Source organism: Strongylocentrotus purpuratus, unplaced genomic scaffold, assembly GCF_000002235.5.
Source record: "Strongylocentrotus purpuratus isolate Spur 01 unplaced genomic scaffold, Spur_5.0 spur5_scaffold_5, whole genome shotgun sequence".
NCBI classification, from domain to species: domain Eukaryota; kingdom Metazoa; phylum Echinodermata; class Echinoidea; order Camarodonta; family Strongylocentrotidae; genus Strongylocentrotus; species Strongylocentrotus purpuratus.
The window spans coordinates 35,121,854-35,147,988 of record NW_022145611.1 but is presented as its reverse complement, the minus strand read 5'-3'; the positions used below and the strand labels follow the sequence as shown (position 1 = coordinate 35,147,988).

General features: G+C 34.4%; 1 protein-coding gene across 1 annotated transcript; it reads left to right on the top strand.

Annotated features, from left to right (window-relative positions):
- On the top strand, window positions 1–25,785 carry LOC115929621 (constitutive coactivator of peroxisome proliferator-activated receptor gamma-like). Its single transcript, XM_030999184.1, has 5 exons — window positions 1–291; window positions 1,419–1,625; window positions 7,267–7,348; window positions 23,014–23,018; window positions 24,042–25,785. Exons 1-3 carry the CDS (start codon window positions 1–3, stop codon window positions 7,336–7,338), a joined length of 570 nt encoding a protein of 189 aa, XP_030855044.1. The 3' UTR covers window positions 7,339–7,348; window positions 23,014–23,018; window positions 24,042–25,785.
- The last annotated feature ends 350 nt before the right edge of the window (window positions 25,786–26,135 follow it).

The window sequence follows — 26,135 nt, the reverse complement described above, 5'->3', positions numbered from 1 at the left end:
ATGACCAGCAGCTCCCCACCCCGACTGGAAGACCTTTGGGTTGATGATACCACAACTGATGTTCAGAGGCTACGTCTCAAAGTCTTCTTCTCCTGCATGCACTGTACCAAGCTCCTTGAAGATGGGATCTTGGATGCCATCCCAGATCGTCACATCTTGCTCTGCTGCATCCTCCATTTCCTGCTCCTCCATGCCCCCGAGTCTACCCTTAGGTCTTGTGACGTTGATGCCTTTGTGGCGCAAGCCATCTGCTTTCAGAGTCATAGTCCTGCATCATTGGAGCGATTGAAGGTTTGTCAGATTATTGATTGTATGAAGTGTGCAAGTACATGTATGAAGGTCTTGGGGTAGGAGTAAAAGTCTTAATCCATTATCAGGACAGTTGAAAGCCTGTGCCATCACACCCAATTCATCCAACTTCAAAGAGCTTGATATCATGCCTTTTGCCTACATTTGTAAAATACTTCACAATGCACAAAATATATGGCCGATTTAATAATATTTCATTTATTTCATTTCATTTATTGGTTCAACCATTTAAACAAAAATCAAACATTCAAAATAACAAACTATGTTCAAAAGATTTATACAAAACATATTTGACATACAAAGTCTAAAATGGTTATGGAACCCGAAAGAAGCTTGAGCTTGTAAGTGGGGTTCCATAAACTTGTAAAACTGTATAACAATATCAAAGCATTTCAAAATGACCTCTTGAGTGTATAACGTAGGGCTACACAGTACACTAACTTTTTCAGGGGGTCTTAATTTAAATTTGTTGGGTTTGTGTACATGGGGGCCCCTTTTTTATATCAAAGTTTTTTTTTTTTGGGGGGGGGGGGAGGGGTGTTGAGTTGAAAAGTGGTTGGTATGATCTTGAGATTTTGTAGTAGATTTTATTTCTTTACAACCCTGTCTAATTGTGTCATATTGATCTCCCTTAATTGAGTAAGCTGTTGTATTGATACCTTGACCCTTGCACACATACTTCTATTAAGTTTTAATCCTCTTTTTGTCACCCATCACATTACCCTATGGGTCAGAGTGCTTAAAGTGGAAAACATAATTTAAATTCTGTAAGTAACATTCTCTTGGACTGGCCATTTTCCTCTTATTTTCGTTGGGTTTGGAACATCTAATTTTGATGAGTTATAATTGTATTTCATTTATAAGCTGAGAATCTCCTCGTTTAGAATGAGACCAAAGCTAAAAATAATGTCTGGCGACTCTTTATTTGGTTTTGGTGCCGGGTCACATTTACAAATGCTTTTGATGGTAGAATTAATGATACTGTTATGTATTTAGTTTAAAGGAACGTTCTAAAGGAATGAAATATTATAGGAGATCTTTTTTATTTGAAAGATTGTGTATCATTGCTTTGTAAATCAACTGAATACCATCAAATATTGTATTTGTAGGTTCCCAGAGTAAGTCCCAGGGCCGTTCACCTAGCAGCAATCTTCGTGAGAGGTCTAAGTACTGGTTACTATACCAACTCCACTTGCTGCCTGCCATTCCAGATGGAATCTCTAATGCCCTGGTATACCTTTGATGGCAAACTCTTCCACATCAAGTATCTAGCTGCTGAGAATGGTAGCACACTACAACAGCTGAGTGATAATAAGGTAGGCTTTCCCTTTGTTTACAACTGCTTTTATAATCTGATTTCTTTAATTCTGTATGAACATTTAATCGAAAGAAGTTGTCTCTGTTTAAAAAAAAACTTCAGTTGAAGCTAGGTTTTAAAACGAGATAAAAAAAACTCTCTGTGACTGATTTCATTTAAATGCAAAATTTCTTGCAACCAACCAACTCAAGACATGTCCCACATAAAGCATATTTCTCTTTCTAGACTGTATCAAGTATATATTAGGAATACAAACTGTATAATTGGAATATGATTTTGTTTTAAGTTCATTTTTTGAAAACTACTTATAAAAGGATATTTTTCATGATATTCCAGGTTGAAGATATGTATGAAAATTTCCTTAAGATTTTGATAGTTTACAAATAGTTGACATTACCTCTACATTTTTAAAGAACAATTGTTTCCATCTTGTACGTATTATATTTGTACAAAGTAATTTTGATCTGTGAAATTAAGTCAGACACTTTAATCTCATCTTTGCACCTGGAACAGATGTGAATTTATTGCCCCAAAGTAATTAAAATGCTATCATTTAGTTGTTCAAATAGATGTAGAAATATGACTATCAATGCGAGGTGTGATAAAAGTTGTCATACATGTTTGCTCTCCCGGTTTATCAGCTCTGGTTAAGCATTATATGAAACCATCAGATAATCATTTGTGAAATTAATATTTAAAGGAGGTCAAGTGCTATATAATGAGTGAGGGGGGGGGGGAGACAATTTTGTTTCTCTTCAGGTACATCTAGTTTGAATGGTGTCTGTGGTATCTTTGATCCTCCCACAACAGATTCTCTCGGTGCAGATTTTATGTTTTATGAAAAATTCAGGAAATGTTTGTGATATATGATCTCTGAAGAAGTTGAGAGATGACATGGTTGCTATGTACTTGAGCCTTCATACTATGTGGGATAGAAGCAGCTGTACATGCCAAGATGGAGTATGATAAATGATGACACAATATGGACTTTTATTCATGTGGAAAATATAAAGACGAAAGAGATGAGAGGATGTAAGAGGGAGAAGATGAAACGATGAAGACTCAGAATTATGGTCGGAAGCTTTGTTGACACTTCTACGATGATAGCACTTTAGCCAAGTGTATATGGAGCGAGCTATGACAGAGTGTGGTGATTAATGGATGTTCATGTCATGTTGATAGAATATGAAGGATGCTTTCATGAACGGGATGTAAATCAATTTTATGATTCTACTCCAGAGAAAATGATGAATGTTATATTTACTAAGTGCTCCAAAAGCGCAATAAAAGTTGTGAAATGAAAGCTGTGACGTAGAAGAAATTGTTTCTTGCAGACAATATCATGTAAAGAAAATTTGGTTATATCGTCTGTAGTAACCAAACTATGTTACAAGCTCATCTTGTATACTTTGCTTTACTTGGTTAATAAGTTGCTTTGTTCTACCCACATCTCTCCTCTCTCTCTCTCTCTCTCTCTCTCTCTCTCTCCCCCCTCCCCTCTCTTCCTTCACTCTCCCCTCTCTTTGTATGGGATAGTTCTTTGGTAAATTGAAACTGTCAACTGGTCTGACTTTAACTTTCTTGTAAGAGGAAAGAGATATGATCAGGCGACATGAAACTCGTAAAATTGTGTTTGAATTTCAAATATTGAATTTTAAACAAATTGTAATTTAGATCCATTTAATTATATTATATCATTCTGAAATTTGGAATGTATCTTTTTTTTTTACGGGGATATTGAAAATGTTCATGCAAAACATATGTTTACAACATTCTATTGAAAAGTTTTTTTTATAGAAGTTCTGAATTTCTGAAATAAAGATGCCGAATGGCAAGGATTATGTATTTGTTGTCAATATTTTAGATTTAGATATTGAAGAGGCTGTTTATTTGTAATCGATTGTGTATACTGCTAGAAAGAAGGTATGATAAGTGTTATGTTAATGAAGGAAAACAAAAACCTACTTTGATATCATCCAGGAGAAAATGAACAGCACAACATTTAAGTTGTACAATACACATATCTTTAATAGTAAACATAGTCTAATTATTCTAATATCAGGGGTATTATTTCATTGGCTACGCATTTGACAAAATCTTACTTTCTAGAAAGAAATTAAGGAAACATACAGTACATGTAACATGGAAACAAACTTCTACCAGATAAACAGGTACTGCCCTCTCAACTAACCGAGTAGGGTATATCATCCGTTTTAAGTTTCTACCCGAAACAATACAAATGTTAATGAACTGGTAGATGGTAAGCGGTTAGAGCCTCTGGTTGACCTTGGCTTTGGAAGTCCTTGTGTGACCCTGGGAAAACGGGAAGTTTGTTGATGATGGTGGTAATAAAAAGCATGGGAATTCACCCGATTACTTCCTGCCATGACTCAAGTGATACAAATACACAATCAGCGTTGGGAAACAATCATGGGAACCTGCCATCAAACAAACTTGTTTATTTGAATTTGTTATGCATCCATTGTTTGTTGACTTCATTTGAGGCAATGTAATTAGTGGCAAACTTCACTATTAAGTCATAATAGTAAAGTATCCACACTACCTTTTTTTTCTTCAGTGGGGGTCCATATTGAAATTTTAAAGATCGCCATGCATGCCCCCTCCCCTTCCCTATCTCAATTTTGGGGGTCCACAGTTAGAATATGGGGATCTATGTGTAATGGACCTGTGTAAGGGTCAGGCCTTTCAATAAAGATATTAAGTTGGGTTGCATTCATCTTTTGGATATAAGTAATTAGCCAAATTGGATTACTTCAAATCCTAATAAGGAGTTTGGAATTAAACACAAAAACAATAGGAAAACAACTGTAATGTACAGTAGATATGGCACTAGGATCTAACTTTTGAGCTCTCATTTGCGTAGGACTGGTACATGGACTTCACTCTTTTTACAGCTGCTTAATTTGTTATTATTTTTTTTCTTCTTGAAAGGACATTAGTAACAATTCTAACCAAAATTTGATTTTCTGCCATTTGTTGAATTTCATAAATATCTTCTATTCATTGAAATCCAAGTAACGTAGCATTTTAAGAAGCACTTCTGAAGTTTGAAGTAGCAGTGAGTATTCATAAGTATTGTGAAAACAAGATATTAATATGTTTGGGGATAGGGCGTATACACCTTGAAAGGATGAACTTAGTTACATTGTACTGGTTTTCTGTTGCAGGTTTCTGTTAAATTGATATTAAAATAGTGATTGATGCATAAAGTTTCTCAATATTAACACCTCCTAGATCAGTTAAGAGATGTTTAGGTTTTAAGTAATTGTACTGAACTAATTTTACAGAATATTCTATAAAGGTTGCACCAAACGCTTTAAACACATTCAGGATATGTTTTTTTTTTTTAAACATTTGATGATGAATGAATACAAAATTAATGTGACTATTTCACACCCATATGAAAATAAAAACATCTCTAAATGAATTGTTTGAATCAATTTAAAAGAAATTCTAACTGTTTTATTGAATCATAAAGACTTTGATAGCTGTAATCAAGTCAGGTTATCAGTGGAAATGGTAAGATCAACATAAATAAATTGGTCATGGCCACTGGTGTATAAGTGGTGGAACTCACATGACAGAGATGAGAGTAGCTAATGGGAACTTTCTGAAATCACACGGTCTACTATAATCCATCAGACCAGTATTTTGATTGTTGCTAGATAACTTCCTGAGTCAAGAAGATAGGCCAATAATATTTCCTTTCACAGAGGTTCAATGTTTGGAATACAAACATCGGAGGTCTACGTTTCTCATCGTACCACCATATTCATTCTGCATACTCACTTACGTACTGTTGATTCTGTTTTGGCTCTAATTATAATCATAAAGTGTTCGCACGTGTATCTTTTACAAGGATATGGGAAAATATAATGCTGTACTTTATGATCAAAATATAGTCGTTCCATATTTGTTTTTATTAAACAAAAGTTTTTCCATCTTTTTATTAGATTTTCTCCTTTGTCTTGGGGATGCTCAAATCACTTGATATTGAATACCAATATAAAAGAAATATAAGTAGAAAATGTTTTACACAATAAAGAAAGAATTGAATTAATATACTAACATGTATTAGTGAAAGGACCATCTACGGAGCTACAAGTAATTTGAAATCTCACGATCAAAAAAATATTTAAATATATAAATTTAATTGTAGAAATTTTAATTTTGAGAAAGATACTTTCAGCATTTGATTATTATCTGAATATTACATGAAATACCTTTTTGATCACCCATTCAAATTTCAAGTCAACATGCATATTATTCTCAACTTTTTTTTGCTTTGATACAAGTCCATCATAAGTTGCTTTAATGAAGATCCAAACTGCTCATAACCAGTGGTTAATTATGAGATGAAACCATTAACATGATATCCAAGTACCGTTATAAACAATGGCCAAAGATCCCCTTCTATTGTTATTATCACTGTGTGAATGGGGGAAGTGTTTGTTCTAATCTCAGAGTTATTTTTATTTTTCATTCTTTACTGAGGGTATAAAAAGGGAATGTGCTTTCTTTTTACAGCTGATTTTCACTGATATCCGGCCTCGTGGTATTTCTCTTTTTAAAGGAATTTTCTGCCAGGAAGTTCACAGGCTCAAGTGTACTCTCTTAATTTATATTTTAGCAAGCATTGTCTAAACAACATTACCTAATTTTTATCTTTATCTTGAATATGGTATGGATCATGCCACAAAACTAGATATTAAATTCTACTCCAAATTATAATGTATAATACAGGGCAATTCCACGGTAACGGAAGGACACTCAGACAAGATTTTTGAACTTCAGGTTCATACTAAAAGAAATGTTTTATTAGTATGTATTAAACTATGGGGAACAAAATGTGTTTCAGTCAAGTGGAAAGCTTCATCAACATCACAAAGTTTGGATAAACACTAATTAACTGGAAAAACCATGTCCATTTTTATGTCCTTCCGTTACCGAGATAATTAATATGCACATTCTTAAACTACTTAACTATAATGACAATTTTTTTGGGGAGAATTAAAGGCACTTATATAGGTATTATATCTGTACTGTTTCACATCTTATACTAATAAAACAGTTCTTTTAGTATGAACCTGAAGTTCAAAAATCTTGTCTGAGTGTCCTTCCGTTACCGTGGAATTGCCCTACAGGTTCTTTATTTTGTTCTATGATGTACTTACTGTAATTTGTAAATATCTTTAAACAAAAATATTCACTTTATGTGGACAGATGTGCACACAAAGTATTACTTTTCAAACATGATATTTGCATTGCTTACATTATGTTTTTCATTATGTAGTCTTTTATATCTTAATTCACATCTATTTTTTATGTTGACCCTTTGAAAGTGGAAAATAAAATTCAAAGTCTGGTCAAGTTCAAGATGTTTGAAACCATATATGCTTTATGGTTTAATACACCGATGACAAAACAAAAATTAATTTGGGATATATTATCAAGACTTTTACGTATAAAGTAGATACATATTCAATAGAGATGCATACCGTACACACACATATTGAGAAGATAATGAAATTTCTTAACCTTTTCCTTCACAATACTGTATTTCTGTTTCATCCCATTGTTTTTTTTAATTCATGTTCTTTTTTTACTTTTTTAAACAGCCCAGAGCAGTGGAAATGTGCCACAAGATGAGAGATTGGATCGTCAAGGGAACCAGACTTCAGAGTAACTAGCTACAAATATTTTGGCGGAGACCACTTTTTTAAGTGGAATATTTGTTCAAAGCACATGGTTTTTAATGAAAACATAGATCCATTTTGGAAGGATGTTCTTACTGCGTGGTGTCATTACAAGTACTATAATCCAGTTAAGTTTAAGGAAATCATTTCACAACCCTTATGGTTTAACTCTCACATTTTGATTGATGGTAAACCGATTTTTGTTGAAAGGTGGTTTAAAGAAAATATGATATATATAAAAGATATATTAAACCATGATGGGTCCTTTATACCGTTTGATCAAGTGTTACAAAAGTATGGTTCAGATTCATTTCTATCCTATTTTTCAATATTAGCTGCCATTCCTAAGAATTGGAAAGATACTATAAAGCATGGTGACTGTAAACATGATGTTTTATTGTTGTTGAATGCAAGCGATATTCTTTTGAATGACTTCCTAAGACTGAAAAAAGTTTCAAAATTATGTTACCTTCTTTTTTTGAAAAAACATACAATTTCAATATCAGAAACAGATCACCAAAATAAATGGCAATCTGATTTATCAGTTGATTTGAACAGCTCGTTAATATGGAAAAATCGTTTCTCTTTGATTTACAAATCTTCAAATGAAAATAAAATGAGAAATTTCCAATTTAAGTTCATTCACAGGAAAATTGCGACTGAATATTTGCTATGTAAAATGGGGATTCATGAATCTCCTGATTGTAATTTCTGTGAAACCTATCCACAAACCCTATTACATCTCTTTTTAAAGTGTGAGATTGTGTGTAAATTCTGGAACGAAATATTTTCTTGGCTTAAAGATAAACAATTTCGACAAAACATGTTCTCTGAGGAAGAAATTTGCTTTGGGACTTTAATGATTAATAATTTTTATTTAGTAAACACAGTTATACTCCATGCTAAATATTTCATTTTCTCTTGTAAGATACAGAACACGATTCCCAAGTTTCAGCCTTTCCTAGTTTCTGTTAGACATTTAGAAAGAACAGAACGTATTATTGCTTTCAAAAAGAATCGTCTCGAATTCCATGAGAAAAAATGGCAAGTGTTTAGAGACTGAAAAAGTAGGTGTTCATTTTTTTTTTAATCTCTCCTGTACTGAATGTTTGTTTTCTATATTTGCATATTTTATGATTGATTTAATTTTGATGTTTCATGCATGTAATTATTTTCTTGACATGTAAAACTTGTGAATTGTGAAATAAAGATGGAAAAAAAAAAAAAAAAGCTACAAATATTACTTGTAAGTAAATTGTTTTGCTAGAAGGGTATTACTCTTTGTACAACACATGTCTATATAATGTTTCGGTGCTGTTGTTGATGTTGGTTTTTATTTGTTTGTTAGTTAATTTCTTGTAGTTGATGTTTATGTTATATGGTTTAACTAATGCCCTGGCATAACTTGCTTCAAAGCCAATGTCTTAAACTGTTCATATTCTTAACTTCAACCCTAGAGCTAACATTACATTTAACCATAAACATACCATGAACCTAAACTAAAAGCATATTACAACCTGAACTGTAATGCTGTATGTTACACAAAATAGAACCTGAACATAAGCTGGATAAACCAAAGAATGCATATTTCTTTAATTAAGTTGATAAAATATTGGTGCAGCATTTTTTAGGGCTATCTTTGGCAGAAACATTAAGAAATAACTTTTATTGGAAAAAAGAAATAATTGTACTTAAATACCACTTTGCTTTACCCAAGAATGTGAGATAGACAAGGTCGAAGAAGACAATAATTTTTGTAAATTAATGATTCATTATCACTAGAGAAAGAAATGTAAAACCCTTCACTTATCTTATAACTTTCTCTTAACTGGTTATGCCTAAACTAGCCCTACTTGTGTCAATGCAAAGAAGTACATGGAGACGGAAACAATATGTGTTACTTCCACTTCTATCTTTCAACTGTGCCATCTTTACTACTCTGTAAAACATACAAAACTATAACATTCCACCCGTCTTGGAATGATAGTAGCCTGCCTATAGCATTCCTCCTTCGTCTTTATTGGTATCAAGAGAGAGTCCAACCTGCAAGAAACTGGGCCTGTACTCAGTGTACTGTAAGTTAAGGAAGAAACAAAGTCATATTCACATCACAAAATTAATGTCAGCTCTTTCTTTTCTATCATTAGTTTTGAAGAGAATTTCTGGAGACAAAAAATATCTGTTCGTTCTTGTGTTTGAACAGCCTGAGGATTAACTATTAATGTAATGAATTATAGAGGGTAAGCTAAAGCTTTTAAAATTCATTAATTTCACTTAAATTCAAGATTACTAGAGTATTATATAAACAGGAGACTTTTTGAATAATCTGCACTGTGTTTTAACCTAGAGCACTGTATGATGATTTCATGAATATGAATTGGGCAAAATGAGGACGAAGTGGACCGCCAAAAATCTGCCTTCTCTCCAGGGGCCAATAAGCACATAATAAGATTGATGCTCCTGGTATCATACCATGTCTGAAATATTTAAAGGTAGAATCCACGCCCATCAGCCAGTATCATACCATGTTTCAAATATTTAAAGGTAGAATCCAAACATAATAGCCAGTATCATACCATGTCTCAAATATTGAAGGGTAGAATACCAGCAGAACTGCAAGATTCATACTATGTCTCAAATAGTTAAAGTTAGAATCCACACCAAATAGTCAGTAAGCCGGTATCATACCTTGTCTGAAATATTTAAATATTTACTTGTCTGAATAAACTGAACCTGACTAATTTTTTTAATTTAACCCCTTCTGTGCATGAAAACATGTTTGAGGAAAAAAGGATTACAAAAAGAGCCAGACATGAAAAGACCTCCCTCCCCCCCCCCCCCCAACAAAAAAAGAATAATATAAAAACCCACAACAAACAATTCAACCCCAAAACTTTCTTTTAAGAAAAAAAATGTGGGTGTTCAATTGAAATGGGGTGGGTGCACAGTTGCTGATGCTCCCAGCACGATGATGGGTTCTATCTCAGCGAGACACGCATGGTTCTCGTGCCAGCACAACATGGTAGTATGTTGGTTGCTAGGTAACCAAGGATGATGCTGGTGTAGCCATCATACTGTCTTTACTTGACACAGGTCAGGAGCAAAATTGACAAGGAATCACAGAATGTTGGACAGGTGTATTAAAAAATATAGAGAATAAGATGAATATGGAACAGGGACAATGGTCATGTGGTGTAATAGAGAAACTCAGGCAAAAACAAAAAATAATTGATGATGCGTGTATGGTTAGAAGAGATATCTAATTAATGAAAGACAAAAAGGAGAGGGGGAGGGAGGGGAGAGAAAGGAAGGGAGGGAGGAGGGAAGGAGGGAGGAAGGAAGGTAATAATAGAAGGATGGTGAGAGATGAAAAGAAAAGGAGAGTAAGGTCGAAAGTGAGTGTGCTCTTGATTTTGAAGCTGGGATTCTTTGCTAAAATTTTGAGTGTCAACCCCAGCCCATCAAATGAATTTTTTTTTGAAAATTAACATAAACAAACAAATATGTATGATGATGATGTTATATAAATGAGCTGCATTAACTACATTACTGAGATAAACAAATAACAAATTTAATGATACTCGTGAGTGGAATGAGATGAATTTTGGACCAAGTCACTAAAATTGAGATGATGATGATGGTGATGATTATGATGATGATGCTGATGATGGTGATGATTATGGTGATGATGGTGTTGATTATGATGATGATGGTGATGATGGTGATGATTATGATGATGATGGTGATGATTATGGTGATGATGGTGATGATTATGGTGATGATGGTGATGATTATGGTGATGATGGTGATGATTATGGTGATGATGGTGATGATTATGATGATGATGGTGTTGATTATGATGATGATGATGGTGATGATTATGATGATGATGGTGATGATGGTGTTGATTATGATGATGATGAACTTGATTATAGTGATGCCAGTAATGAAAGTAGTTGTGAACAATGAAAGCAGGTTGATACTATATGTTCTGATGAATAGAATGATTTAATTAAGTTTCGTGGCATTGATACTGATTACATCTATAACTCAGCTGCAACAAACTCTTACCAATCACAAACTTGCACTGATGCAGAAAATGGATGACCCTGGCAAATCAGTCATTTCCAAGATATTTTTATTGCCCTTTTTTCAACATCACAAACAAAATTAGATTTTCTATTAATCAATTAGAAACCTGTTGTTCCTCTTTCACTGTCACCCAGTGTCTAATGGCGGGAGGATATTTCATCCTCATGCACCAGAGCACACATCTCTTCTAACTTTATTATCAATACGTAGAAAATCCATCTTTATTGCTTTTTTCCAACATCATTAAGAAATGCAAATTTTTCATTAGTGCATAGAAACCTGTTGTTCATCTTCACTATCCTACTTTTAATGGCGGAAGGATATCACTGTTAGTTGCATGGATGCACACATCTCTTAACATAATCACCCTATTCTTTTTGGTTGGCACGTGGAGGCACGGGCCAGGGGTTGAGGCGTGGAGACACGGGCCAGGGTTTGGGGCAGGCGTGGTCACAACCCCATGCAGTATAAACCCTTTGATTAATATACACAAAGCCTGCTCTAAAAGGTTGTCATTAATACCATCAAAAAGAATCTACAGGTTCATCGGATCACTAATACACAGTGTCCTTTTCACTCATATGCAATGAATTGCTTCAGTGATGATGACAGTTTTTGATTTGTTTGAATTTTTAACTTTCGAAACGGCAGGATTTCAGATATATTATTATCCATGGGACAAGTCAACCAGAAAAACTAGATTCCATGGAATGATTAATTAAGCAATCAAAACTTTATCTCTCTAGCCTGACAAGCTTGTAACGGTAAAATAAAGCTTATACTAAAATCAATTATTTACTGATATTAATATTCAGAATATACTCCAAGTTTGAGCCTCTGACAATTAGTACACTTGTGCATCATGCCTAAATCTATTAAAAAACAACATGTGCACACTTGAAGAAGAAAAAAAAGTACCAGTAGTAAAAATGTTAGGAGCAACAGGACCTTTTTTATGTGCATTATACTTGTGACAAAATTTGTTCTTAAACAATACAAATGGAAGACTAGTACATAGGAGTGTTACTTTAATACCAAACAACAGTAAGATCTATTTCAAGTGAGTGACATGGATTGGATACCAGGAAGAAAAAAAAAAAGATTAATTATATAACTAAAACCGGGAGAGCTTTTTCCCAACCCATGTGACTTTACATAAATAAATAGCACAGAATAGCAAGATATAACAAATAATTACCGGTAATTGCAAGTATATTGTTTTATTATCAATATTATTTTTTTTTAATTTCTTTTAGAACAACTTAAAGTTCTAATACAGGATCAGCATGTCTGTGATGCCTGCATGTTCCTTTGATTTCAATGTGTTAGAAGAGTATTAAATTTCTTTATTTCTTTAAATTAAAATTTGTTTCCTATACGTGTAAAGCAGGCCTTCTCAACTGGCGGCGCGCGCGCCACTCGTGGCGCGTGGCTGTTCCAAAAAACTAATAAAAAATAAACTTAAATTAAAAATTAAAAATTAAAGAAATAAAAAATTTAAAAATTATATTTTAAAATAAAAAAAAATTCAGCAAAATCAAAAAGTTGCAGTCGAAGTTGAGCCCAAAGTGTAAGCAAGCCATTTTGTTTGTGATTTTCACTTCATTTTGACATTTTCCATGTTTATTGCACCAAAATTACTACATATAAATTAACTTCAAGTGTAGATTTTAGCCAGGAATTGTACTAATTATTTCACATCAATATGAAATTATGATTGATGTTTTATGGAACAAAAAGGTGTTAGAAATGCCACATCTGGGCCTTTAAAAAAGCCCTAAAACCCACTAGCTTCCGGGGGCTTCGACCCCCGGACCCCATCCGGTATCGGCTCGGTCGCTACGTTCCCTCGCCACACAGTCACCAAACATACAGGTTGGCACTTCAACCTCAATAAATTTTTGTTTTGGCGCTTCTAATAAACTAGTTGAGAAGGCCTGGTGTAAAGGCTCATCCAGCTTGATGTCATTGGTCGCTAAAACTAAAACTAAAACATTTTTCAATTTTACCAAATTTTTAATATCATCAATTTTAGCATGATTATTCCCTGTATTTTGTTTTCATAGTCTTGCTATAAACCAGTGACCACAAGTCACTACTTACAGTTTTTGACTTTGTATTTTACATTTTGTCACTTTGAATGTTGAATAGAACTTTAATGAAGTCTGTGATTAAAAGTGAAACCAAACTTTTAGATATTTATGCCCTGTGAATTCCAATAATTGAAGTGACCTAACTGTTGATAAGGTCATTCACTTGTCTTCTGGTTAGTGCCTTTATCGACCTCTTCTTCAAAGGTTAGTTTGACCATGGACCTACTACGATTTGACCTTTAATGTTACAGAGTAGGATATGATGTCAGATGCAGACAAGGAAATGACATTAAAACAAGGTAGAAATAAACTGGTATCAATTGTATCGATTTAAGCCCTAAAGGATAACAGTGACACTCACAGAGATAGTTTCATTTGTTTGCATTACTGTATAATACATGGTAAATGTACAGAATAGAGCTATCTCCGCCGGAATTTTTTTCTTCGATATTAGTTTTTACATCTGTAACTGTAATATCAATGTGTATGGATAAAATAGAAAACATTTATGTGACATTTGTCTTATCGCAAAATTTCAAATGATAATTTTCATATATGTAAATACTCAAAATACAGGCAAAATAATATTTGTTCACCTTTCTTTTTCAAGAAAAAACATATCTTTTTGTCAGCCTATATTTATTATAAAGCATAAATAATTTTGTATACAATAGGCCTGCGGGTGCACCATGTGTGAGAGAGAGAGAGAGAGAGAGAGGATTGAGGAGTCCTGAAAAGGACTCTGACTCAGTAATCTTTCTTGGGGGTGTGTAGTCCTGAAAAGGACTGTTTTTTTAATCTTTCTTAGCTTATAGTTCTAAGGAGAACTATATCGCTTGGAGAGGATGAGTGGCTCGACATTTCGAACAGGTTGACTATCCGTCGTCAGGTGCACCCGCAAGCCTACTGTATATCTACATCACCATGCAAGCCGACACTTACAAGCAGCATCAAATAATTTTTTGTTTGCAATTTTTCTTTTTTCTTTTTTGTTGTTGGGTGTGGTAGACCATGGTTTAAGTTTTAAAATCCTTGTCGTGAGTGTTTTTAAAATTATAGAGCTTTGAATAGGAATCTCATAAAAAGGTAAATAATTCTGTATGATTGAGGCTTATGTATAAAATTATTCACTGTCATTTACTACCTTGAAGTATAGCTGTGGTCACTGACCTATACCTTAACCCACAGGTCATTATTGACTGACCAATACACTTACTAGCCTTTAGGGAAGAAAGTAATAGTCATTTCTTGATTTCTATTTGTCTAATCGTCTGGACAACAGCCAGAAAGCTTGTTAGAAGGTCAATATATAGTCTACTGAGTGCCCAAAATGAGGTGAACTCATACCGATATACTTTTATATTACAGTAAATGCCCTTCTGTCTCTAACTTCTTTTTCTCATCAGATGCTATGCATTAATTAGTGAATAAATGTCCAACTTGTATGGCCCTTAGGTCAGTCTTGCTCTTGCATTGTTCTGTTTGTTTTAAATCTAAACATATTTAAGAAGTAAATTTAATAGGTGATATTGCTGGTCTGTATATCCTAGGCTTCAGGTGTCATTGTATATTGAAAGAAATTGTTTATCAATTGCTGTGTCCAGTGGTCAGTATGCACATTTTAGATCCCAAACTTCTCCAGAGATTCATTTTTTTAATTTTTTCATTATGATACCCATGGTAAGAAAATTCTGTACCTTGTACATTTTCTGAATGTCTGCACCTACAAGACCTGGCACTCAGGGGGGATGTTTCACAAAGATTCTAAGTTGAACTTAAGAATTGTGGAGAGCCATTTGTAGCCTTAAAATAGAATATATTCAAAAGCATAAATTCAAGTATTTTAGACTTTTCATAAATTCCACATCAAGAACATAAAATCTCCCATAATTATAGAAAATATGAATGATTTGAATCAACATTTTATGCTTTTTAAATAACTTTTACAAAATATTCTCAAAGATGCTAAGGGCTTTCCATAGTTGTTAAGGCCAACTTAGAGATAAGTTCAACTTATGATCTTTGTGAAACACCCCCTAGCACTTAGTATCCCTGATAGTACTATTTAGAAACAATAGCACAGTGATGCAATTTAAATAGGCAAATCTTCCAACAACACAGCAGTGTATGGAACATGCAGTTGAAACACCCGAATGAAGCAAGTTTCTGTAAATGATTATTAATGATATATTCCACAAGTAATCACTCAATCGAATTATCTCTGCTTTTAATGCTGGGGTTGTAATAATTGGTTATAAGATACATCAGTAAAGTTAGTGTTTTGCATCAGATCACATCAATTTATTCCCCCTACTGTCTCAAAAATGATGTTTGACTTTGATCATTGAAACATTCTGTTTGGTAGCATAAAAGCAGATTGCATAGATAGTAGAATTAACAACTCTATATCAACTCATACATGAGCTCATCATCCCAGCCGACAATTTGACGAAACAGACATGCACTTTAGAAAGAGCTCGCCATTAGGAGCCTAAATTTCATATACAATTTTCAGTTGCAGGGCGGCATATACATGTATATATGCACAGGCAATATACATCAAATAAAGTAAACAATAGTATTATATAACGAACAGGGTCATTGAACTCTTAACGATGAAGCCAGTCAAAACTACCACTGGAATGATGCAAAATTCATTTAAGAAGATCAAAGAATCCCTACAAATATTGTGCTTTCATGAAAAGTTTTTGTTTTACGTCTTCAGCAAGTAAGATGCCTGTTATTGTTGGTTCTCCTCCGATTTGAAAGTTTATTTTGCTTTCTCTCTCCCTCTTCCTCTTCTTCTATGTTTTCTGTGTGTATTTTTAAATGTACTTGAATGCAGGAGCTGCCCATATTTTATTTTGCCTAGCATTTTACTCTTACTATCTCCTCATCATCAGAAGCAATATATCTGTCAGCAAAAATAAGAGTTAATCTTTCAAGCGAGAGCATCATGACATTTGGCATGATGCCAAAAGTTATAACACCATAACCACAGTGTTAAGCATAGTAAGGTTTCTAATTAAATTCCCTGGCAGTCTTTTCTGCATGCTTCCCTTTATTCTGTAACAAATTAATGCCATGAAACCATAAAAACACCAAAGTTAGTTAACAATTATATTGTTTCCAGGAAAATAAGTATGTTTATTTTGAATTTAAGGAGATATGAAAATTCCAAGCAAGGCCAATTATTGATTGATCAGACAAAGAATGATCATTTCCGAGTGATGGATGGAGAAGAGGAAAAAAGAAGAAGATTTTGCATGCATTGCAGAAGATGAAATGATGAAATGATATATGAATAATTAAAGGAAAAGTTCACACCAGTAACCTATATTTCAATTTCAAAGATAAGAATAATAATCATCATATATCCATTTATATATATTACAGTTACTATACAAATATACTGTACTGTGCTTGATATAAAGTATCATATTAGTATTACCCTGGCTGTAGCTGAGCTGCCATTATAAGGTGCTAAAGCATTCAAGGAATTTCTTCCTAAGGTACCTATCTACTTCACCTGGGTGGAGAGTGGCAAATGTAGATAAATGTCTATTTTCTCTTGCTGTCTCCTTTTCATCTCTTATGTACCATCTGTCTCTCAATGCAATTCTCTCTCTCTGTTTTTTCTTTTGTATTTTAGCAAGCCTATTCTTTCTTCATATTTTACAGTCTGTTCCTACTTCCTTCTATTTATTTACCCTTTCTTTCTTTATTGTTTGTTTTTTAGTGTGTTTTTGTCTCCTTTTCTTTCTCTTGCTGGTTCACTTTTCGTCTTTTTTTCTTTATTTTCCATAGGGCCGTCTGTTTTCATCTCTCTTTCTTATTTATCTGTCTACCTTTGTGTATGTCTTTTTTCAGCTCTGTTTTGCACATACTTTTTAAGTCTTACCATTTGGCCTTTTCAGATTTCCTTATATCTTTTTCATGCCCACACAGTACACACCATTAAAGCTAAAGACCAGTTATGGTCATGCAGTTGCATAGTGAAAGAAACGTTGTGAAATCGATCAGAAAAGGTTGATCATCTAGCATAGATGTACTGCAAGGTTCTGGAATCATCAAAATTATAAGAAATTAGGCCAAGTCTTCATAAAGTTAGAAGCACTGTACACAGAAAGATGTATATGGGACTACACACACGTGCACGACACGTGCATTTGTATCTCTCAACAGTATATAGATATACTAATTTACCAAATATATCAATTAGTAGGCGGTTTCCCGTCAAAATTGTTATCGTCATGTAATATTCAAAACATATTCTTTCACATGTAACAAAAGCTTCCCTTTCTTTTTTTGAAATTGAGGCGTTTCCAATACTGGTCTTTACCTTTAACCCATATATACCTCTGGAAACAATTAAATTGTCAAATGGTTTGGATGCCTAATGAATGAGCAAAATTAAAGATTGACTGTTGATGACTTGTTAAACGCTTACATTGGTTGATTTATTCATAAGAATCCGATAGAAATTAAATTTGCATATTTTAGCCATCATTTTAATCAGCCTCATTTCCTCCAAATTAGCTGAAGTACATGTTGGGGGATCAGAAACCTTTCTTTAAACATGCCATTGTTTGTGAATTCATTAGCAAAAGAAAATAAAGAAGGCTCCTTTGGCTTTGGCAGTCAAGTACCATCCCAAATTACTCCTTTTAATCATTAGTCAGTGTAGCCAATGTCATTAAGGAACACAGTCTATGTTGAGGCTAATTAATGACTGTCCAAGATTAGATCTTAGCATGCCTTCAAGTGCATTCAGCAGCAGATATATCTTAGGCTGCTGAGTGATAATGATGTTTGCCATCGTTAGTGGCGTATCAAGGCGAAGATTATTCGTTTTGGACATTAGGAGGATCCAGTTAAGTCCACCGTGCTCTTTCATGTCTCTTAAAAACAAAATGGTTCATCTAATTGAGGCTAATGAGAGAGTCTGCTCCATGCTGTACTGATTCTGTTGAAACCCAGGCGATGGTGATGACCAAAGTCATGGCAGAAGTTTCCTCTACTTCATTAATGGTTGTTTGTATTGCTCTCCGATCCATACAAGGAGTAGAGAGAGGAAGCTGCCTGTAATGTTGATCAATAATGACGTAGGCAATCTCGTGGGTTAGGGAATGATTGCGTAGAGTTGGGTATGAGTATGGGAAATGGTTAATCTGAACGTCACTATTATATTCAATTTGTGGTACATGAAACCACAGGTTTTAAAAATGTCATCATTCATTCCATATATGCATTCCATTGTGTTCTTTTCCCAGAAGTTGATACTTCAAAGTATGAAAAAGGAGATGACAAGCTCATTAATTCTCTTTGTTTTTCAGGATATGGGTCAGAAATATATTTCATTCATTCACACAAGCTGTGACCGTTTGGTATCTTTTGGTAATAAATTCATGAATAGGGTTGTTTTGTTCTTGACATCATCATCACTAACAAAGAGTAAACAGAATTACAATTATCCTTTGTGCTTTTTTACTTCTCATGAATGAATTTAATAGAGAGATGAAAGATAGAGACCTACAATTCATGATGAGGTAATCAAGTATTCTTATCATGTTCATCATTAGTGATAGCTGACCACAATGATTTTTAGTCCTAATTTGTAACAAAGAATATTACAATTCTGTGTCAATCTACTCTCGTTATTTTAAGATAAGAAACAGAATTTATCTCATCTCATTAATTTTGCAAGATTATATCTGTATTTATCTTCATGAACTAGTTGCTAATAGACTCAATATTTCTCAAATGAAATGTCAACACAGTATTCTTGAACTTCGAGTGAAGGTTATTTGTATTCTAATCCACATGGTTCTCACAGTGCACTAGGTACCCTACTAGGATATTGATGTGACATTGAAAACAGTGGGAGAAATCAATAAGCTTATCACCTAATTCAATTAGTGTTTTTTGTTTTGTTCTGTTTTTGTTTTTACTGTAACTGCTCATTTATTTGTAAATAAATCCCTAGGCATTTATAGAAGTATGAAGATCATGGTGCTTGCTTCAATCTGCAAGCAGTTTATTGAAAATCTATACATTCAAAGTAAAGCTCTTTAAAAAAAACCCTAATACCTTAGTAGTAGCAGTATATTTCATAGACCCAGTAGAAAAATTGTGGTGCGATAATGAAAAATGATGCTCTATTATAAAGTGTCTGCAGTTGTAGTGGTGGTAGTGCTGGAAATTTCAGGTTATGCAATACTAAAGTGCTAAAATATGTTTTTTGTCTATGTTTGTTTAATTATTAGTGGAAGTAGGATGAGAAGTACCGAAATATAAATAATCAAGTATTATTCTCCTCCTTTCTCCTCTCTCCTCTCTCCTCCTCTCTCCTCCTCCCTCCTCCCTCCTCCTCCCCCTCCTCTTCCTCCCAAATCCTCCTCTCTCCTCTCTCCTCTTCCCTCCTCCTCCCTCCCCTCCCAATCCTCCTCTCTCCTCCTCCCTCCTCCTCTGTCCTCCTCCCTCCTCTCTCCTCCTCCCCCTTCTTTCTCCCTCCTCCTCTCTCCTCCTCCCTCCCTCCTCCTCTCTCCTCCTCCCCCTCTCTCTCCTCCTCCCTCCTCCTCTCTCCTCCTCCCTCCTCTCTCCTCCATCCCCTTCCTCCCAATCCTTTCATCTCCTCCCTCCTCCTCTCTCCTCCTCTCTCCTCCTCCCTCCTCCCTCCTCCATCCCCTTCCTCCCAATCCTCCTCTCTCCTCCTCCCTCCTTCTCCCTCCTCTCTCCCCTTCCTCCCAATCCTTTCATCTCCTCCCTCCTCCTCTCTCCTCCTCTCTCCTCTCTCCTCCCTCCTCATCCCCCTCCCTCCTCGTCTCCCTACCACTACTACTACATGTCATACTAATACTACTACTACTACTACTACTACGACTACTACTACTAATACAACTACTGATATTACTACTATCACTACCACTACCACTACTACCACTACCACTACTACCACCACTACCACTACCACTACCACTACTACCACTATACCATACATATGTGCATGTCCATATATCATAGTCTTATCCAGCATTCATATCTATTTAATTCTTCTGAGAGTTAATGATATCAAGTAACTCTTTGTGGCTTTCATTGCCTTGTAATGAAGTCTTTTGCTCAACATTTCTTTGTGTAACTACTCTCCTTAGAGTCGTTTACCTCAGATTATTTGTCCCTTGTCTTGTTTCTTTCAAAGCTTTAATTGAGCATGTACCATTGATAAGAATCATACCACGTGGCTCTCCCGGGCCCAATTATGTTTGCACCTGCAGTTCTTGTTACATTAGAGAGTATGAGCTAATCACAATCATTATGTTCATACATTCACTCCAAATTACATCTAATTAGTATCTGCAGGCTATTCTCCAGAGACCACTACTTTCCTTCATTTTCTGAATGAAATAAAGAGGGAAAAACAGGATTTCTTTTCCTTTTAAAATATGATTGTCAATGAGATATGAATACATCATGATTAAAAATGCTTTCTTGATTCATTCATTGTCCAATTAAGATGTCAGAAGTGTTAGAAGGACATTGTTTTCATTCTAGTTAATTCTCTTTCTCACTAGAGGGAAATGAGCTCATATTGTTACATATCATGCAACCCCCAGGAGAAATACTGTTATTTGTGTCTTCCTTAAACTGCAGAAATATGATGTATAATTGAAGTTTGCTGTTTGGCATCGGACTTGTGAACATGTTTTACAATCACAGCCTAGAATTACTTGTAAAGATATATTTGTTAGAAAGTTTCAAGCAAAGAATAGCATTTAGTACTTTGAAAGAAAAGTTTAAATCTTGCTTTACCCAGCTTTGCAAGATGAATGGAGAAGCTAAAGCATGCAGTAATTAACTAAAACAAATTAATAGTTTGAAGAATTTTTAGCTTGTTATGTATTTTGGTAGCAAATCTGCCCATGCCATTTTTTAATATTGGCATGCTAAGTGATTGCATTTTTAAACACTCGCTTTGAAGGTAGAGTAGCATTGAATGCAGCTCATTTCCTTTGATACTAGTACGGTAACTGACAAACACTGTTGAATGGGATTTTGTCAGTAGGCTACATGAAGCATGCAGCTTGTGTGGTTACCTGATGTTCACCAATAGATGGTGCTCTTGCATATGTTTTGGGTGTATGCTGTGCTTGTCTCAGCATGATTAATGTCAGGTCAAGTATGTCTGAGAACCTAATTGAAAATCTACATTTCATTACAATTACAAAAATTAATAACTGAATCTGAAAGTCGAATTAAAGGCTAATTATGAAGCTAAGATCAGTGAATGCAGTTATCATCGATAGGCTTCTGAGATGGTCTAATTTTGCACAGCATTATTCCTGTCTGTTATTAATTTGCTGTAGTAGCAGTGCCTCGAAACCGAAGCTCATATCTTAAGATTAACGTGTTCCTTGTTAGTCAATCTTGTATGATTGAATCGGGTCTCTGTTTCACATTTGGACTTTATTTATTTCCAGGATTGCATTCTAATCTCCATGAGAATCAGGCAGCTGATGCTGACATGTTTCCACTCATTATGTCCACATTTAATCTTAATAGCTCCTACTAATTGATGTCAAAGGTCATTTTAGAGAGATGTTGTCCTATGATAAAACATAATCTCTTTATCATTGTCTCAGTTTTGATTCAATACTCTGTGGTGTCGTTTGGTGGGGTTATTGCAAGTCAGCTCAGAATCAGAGTAATTTTGTTAATTGGAGGGAATTCATGAGAGTTTCAGTACAGTAAGTACTGGACTAATATTGGTGTAATACCTAGTTCCTCTTCCATTCTTTTGTGTGGGACAAATTGATTATATATATTGTGTGTGTTTAGAAATTCACCGTAAATTTAGCCTAAGGTCACAGTTGGAGTTTAACATCAGTACTTTAAAACTAATATGATAGATATAGTATGGTATACCACAATGAATACTTAATTTCACATATACCAATAGCATTTTTAATGGCTGCAAACATTTTTGTTAACAAGTGGAGTGTGCATATAGAGGTGATTTTTGTTGACACACTGCGTCTTTAAAAAAATAAGATTGTCCAATAAATAAACCAAATATTCCAATAAAGATTGTGATATTCATTTGTTGTTGTTAAAACTTACCATTACTCTCTTCTATCCATGGAAGGCTGAATCAAACTGTAAAGCTATGGACTATAGAGGGTGTGATCAAGCTGAAACTATGGGTCACAAGTAAAGTAAAGATTTGATTACAATTCTGAATAAGCTTACTTCTAGGTAGATTGTACTACTTTAGAATGACATAGATTGTGGAACGACTGAGAACTAGACTGACACCAACTACATTTAAAGTCATAAAACGTCATGCCCTTCTGACTGCACATTAATGTGTACCAAATGATAGACATTGTTTGCAATCTCATAAGCTTCTTAGAGATAACCAGAGGTGAATCTATTACTAATATGTTTTATCACATGGAAAGGTCATTGACTTAAAGGCACACTGTCCTACTTGTAGCTACTTGCTCCCTCTATATAGAAAACTTCCCCAATCGGTGCCTGTTGGTCCCACATGATCCTCTTTTTCTTATGTTAAATGAGAGCTGAGTTAATGAGATAGCCACCTGTCACAGTGACCTCGCTGGCTCGCTGGTGGTCTAATCCCTTCTAGCTGAAGTAGTAAAGCCTGCCTTTAATTTAAGTTCTATATTCTTAACTTCTTGTACAACATTGCAAGAAGTCAGTAACCTCCCTCCCCCTTCTCTCTGTCTGTCTGTCTCTCTCTCTCTGTCTGTCTCTCTGTCTCTCTCTCTCTCTCTCTCTCTCTCTCTCTCTTTCTCTCTCTGATAAACTACTATAAGCTTTACTTTGTATTATCTCCAAAGGGGCCAGAATGGTGTATTAAGTTATATGGATGTGCATATATAACTTACATCTTAAATCCTTTATTTGTTTCTCCGCAGGATATCGACTGTATAAATGTTAAGTGTGGTAAAATCAATTAGGAGTTGCACTGTTTGACACTGTCCAAAAAAAATCATATTGTATTTAAAGAAAAAGAAGAAATTTTTAGTGTTTAGGGGGTTGAACCTGGTTCTGCAGCTTATAGGGTTTGTGGCTCATTGGGCCTGTGTTGTAACCAATAGGATGTTAAACTGGGCTTTAGGTTTCATTTAGTTTTACATACAGACAATGTTATGACCTGTGATGTCCATATCTATTGGGATCCAAGCTGGCCGAGTGTATTTCGTCAAAAATAAGGGGTTAGGGTTGCGATTAGGCTAAAGTTAGCTATGAAATTGGTTAGAAATTCGACTTTGGAGTTAATATTGCTGGAACATGCGTTATACAATCATAATCTTATACATATGATGATGAAATAAACAGTCATTAAAGTTAGTCTTCTGAAAAAATTAAATTATCATCAGAAGAGAGATTAATGGATGTTAATCATAAAAAAGCCAGGGAGTCAGTGACCATGTTGATTACATAACTCTCTTAACCGATGTGCTTTTTACTATCGTTTTCCTACTCCAGGTGCAGATCCATAAGGAATTATGTAACTAGAGATGGATTCTAGGTAACAGTGGACATTCCTTCTCCTGGGAGTCTCTTCATTAGTGAATGGTCACCAACTGTTATATCATCCTGTAACTGCAGCCCCGGATCATACCAACACCGTGACTGCACTGTCAAAGAGCATCCACTACCAAGGCTAGGGAGAGTGATAATTAAACCATTTTTGTCCATATTACTGGTGTGTTAATAAGACCCTGGGGGTGTTGGGTCACAGCACTATGGCCATCACTCGTCATTGTTTCAGTCAAGCTATGACCCTGGGGATTCTTAATGTCAGGGTTGTAATGAACACAATTTTGTTTAATTAGTATTTTCATCATTGTTTCAGTCAGGATGCAAGTCCTATCCATATCCCTTAGGATTTCCTTATTGCATTTTTTTAAAAGTTGTAGTGTAATTACTATTTTTCCTTTTTACCTTGTAATTTTTGTCAAGCTATAAGTCCTGGAGTTTCTGCAACATAATTCCAGAGTTAATGAAATGTGTTAGTACTCTTGTTCCTTTTTTGTAATCTTTAATTTGTTTAATCTTTAAGTTTTTAAATCATTTGAAAAATTATTTTCAGTTACCGGTATAATAAAATATGTGGAGAAAATGTGATGAAACTTTGCTTTTGTCCTTTGTAATCACATTATTATTCTTGAATGTAGAATGTCAATGATTGCTATTTCAATCTTCTCTATCATTACACAATTAGTTATAGCTACAGTAAGCCTAAAGTGGAAAACATTATACCAAGGAACTTGATGCCTAACTTGCATGAGATGTCCAAATCATGATATTGTAGAAATAGGATATTGCACATATAATAATAATCTGTCATCGGCATATATAGGAGATGAAAATTTGAATTTGTTTAATATATGAAGATAAACGTGTATATAAGGATTTGCTCAATATTTGCAATTTTATGCAATACCATTTAACTGAAATTGGTAAACCAAATTAATTCAGTCAAGGAAAACCAAACCAAACCAAACAATATTTGATCTCCTATATGTTGCTGCAGTGCCTATCTATGAATTTAGAATCAGTAAATACCAATGTGTGTCATTCAAGAAAAAAATACTAAATAGATTTTTTTCCAGTCAGAAGTGACCAAATTTTACATCAAAATTAGCCTGTATATAATAGCTTTGGAATGTTGAGGCAATTTATATGTACATGTGTAATCATAATGATATATGATCACGGTGCAGTAGAGTATATTTATATAGTAGCTGCGCCATAAAAATTGATTTAATTATTATTACTATGATACAAGTATATGATGCAATAAATAGTAATATTTTTTGTTTGAATACAAATAAATGTTGTTGAAGAATGATGTAATATAATGTCAGAGGTAAAGACAAATTATGATGCAATAGTGATAATCTTTACCATGCTGATGTCACATAAACATGTTATTTACACACTTTATATTGGTATGTTTTGTGTTCGAATACAAATAAATGTTGTTTAAGAATGGTTGTCAATTTTTTTCCTAAAGAAAAGTCATACAGTCATTCTAATTCATAGAACCAAGGAGAACCAACGGCTATAATTGAAACTGTTGGTTTTTGTTTTTTCTCATTCTCTCTCCTAGGTTCTCCTTGGTGTAACACAGGTTTAATACAGGTAGTACCTGCTTCTCCATGACAATGGGTTAAAGGTAAAGACCAGTATTGGCAACGCCCCAATTTCAAAAAATGAAATGGAAGCTCTCACCACCAATCATGTGAAAGAATATGTTTTGACTAATACATGATGATAAAAAATTTGCCGGGAAACCGCCTACTAATTCATATATTTGGTAAATTTATTTCTCTCATGGTCTGGTGAGAGAGATAGGGTAGTCCCATATACATCTTTCTGTGTATAGTGCTTGTAACTTTACGAAGAATGGGCCAAATTTCTTATCATTTTGATGATTCCAGAACCTTGCAGATGCTAGATGCTAGATGATCAACCTTTTCTGATCGATTCCACAACATTTCTTTCACAATGCAATCGCATGACCATTACTGGTCTTTACCTTTAAGAGAAATTAATAAAGTTTAATGTACTTGA

What these genes read in the sequence shown, in the direction of transcription:
- LOC115929621 (XM_030999184.1), top strand. Translation starts at nt 1, where the DNA reads ATGACCAGCAGCTCCCCACCCCGACTGGAAGACCTTTGGGTTGATGAT. An exon ending in CATCATTGGAGCGATTGAAG is followed by an intron (nt 292 to 1,418) that starts GTTTGTCAGATT and finishes TTGTATTTGTAG; the next exon opens with GTTCCCAGAGTAAGTCCCAG. An exon ending in AACAGCTGAGTGATAATAAG is followed by an intron (nt 1,626 to 7,266) that starts GTAGGCTTTCCC and finishes TTTTTTAAACAG; the next exon opens with CCCAGAGCAGTGGAAATGTG.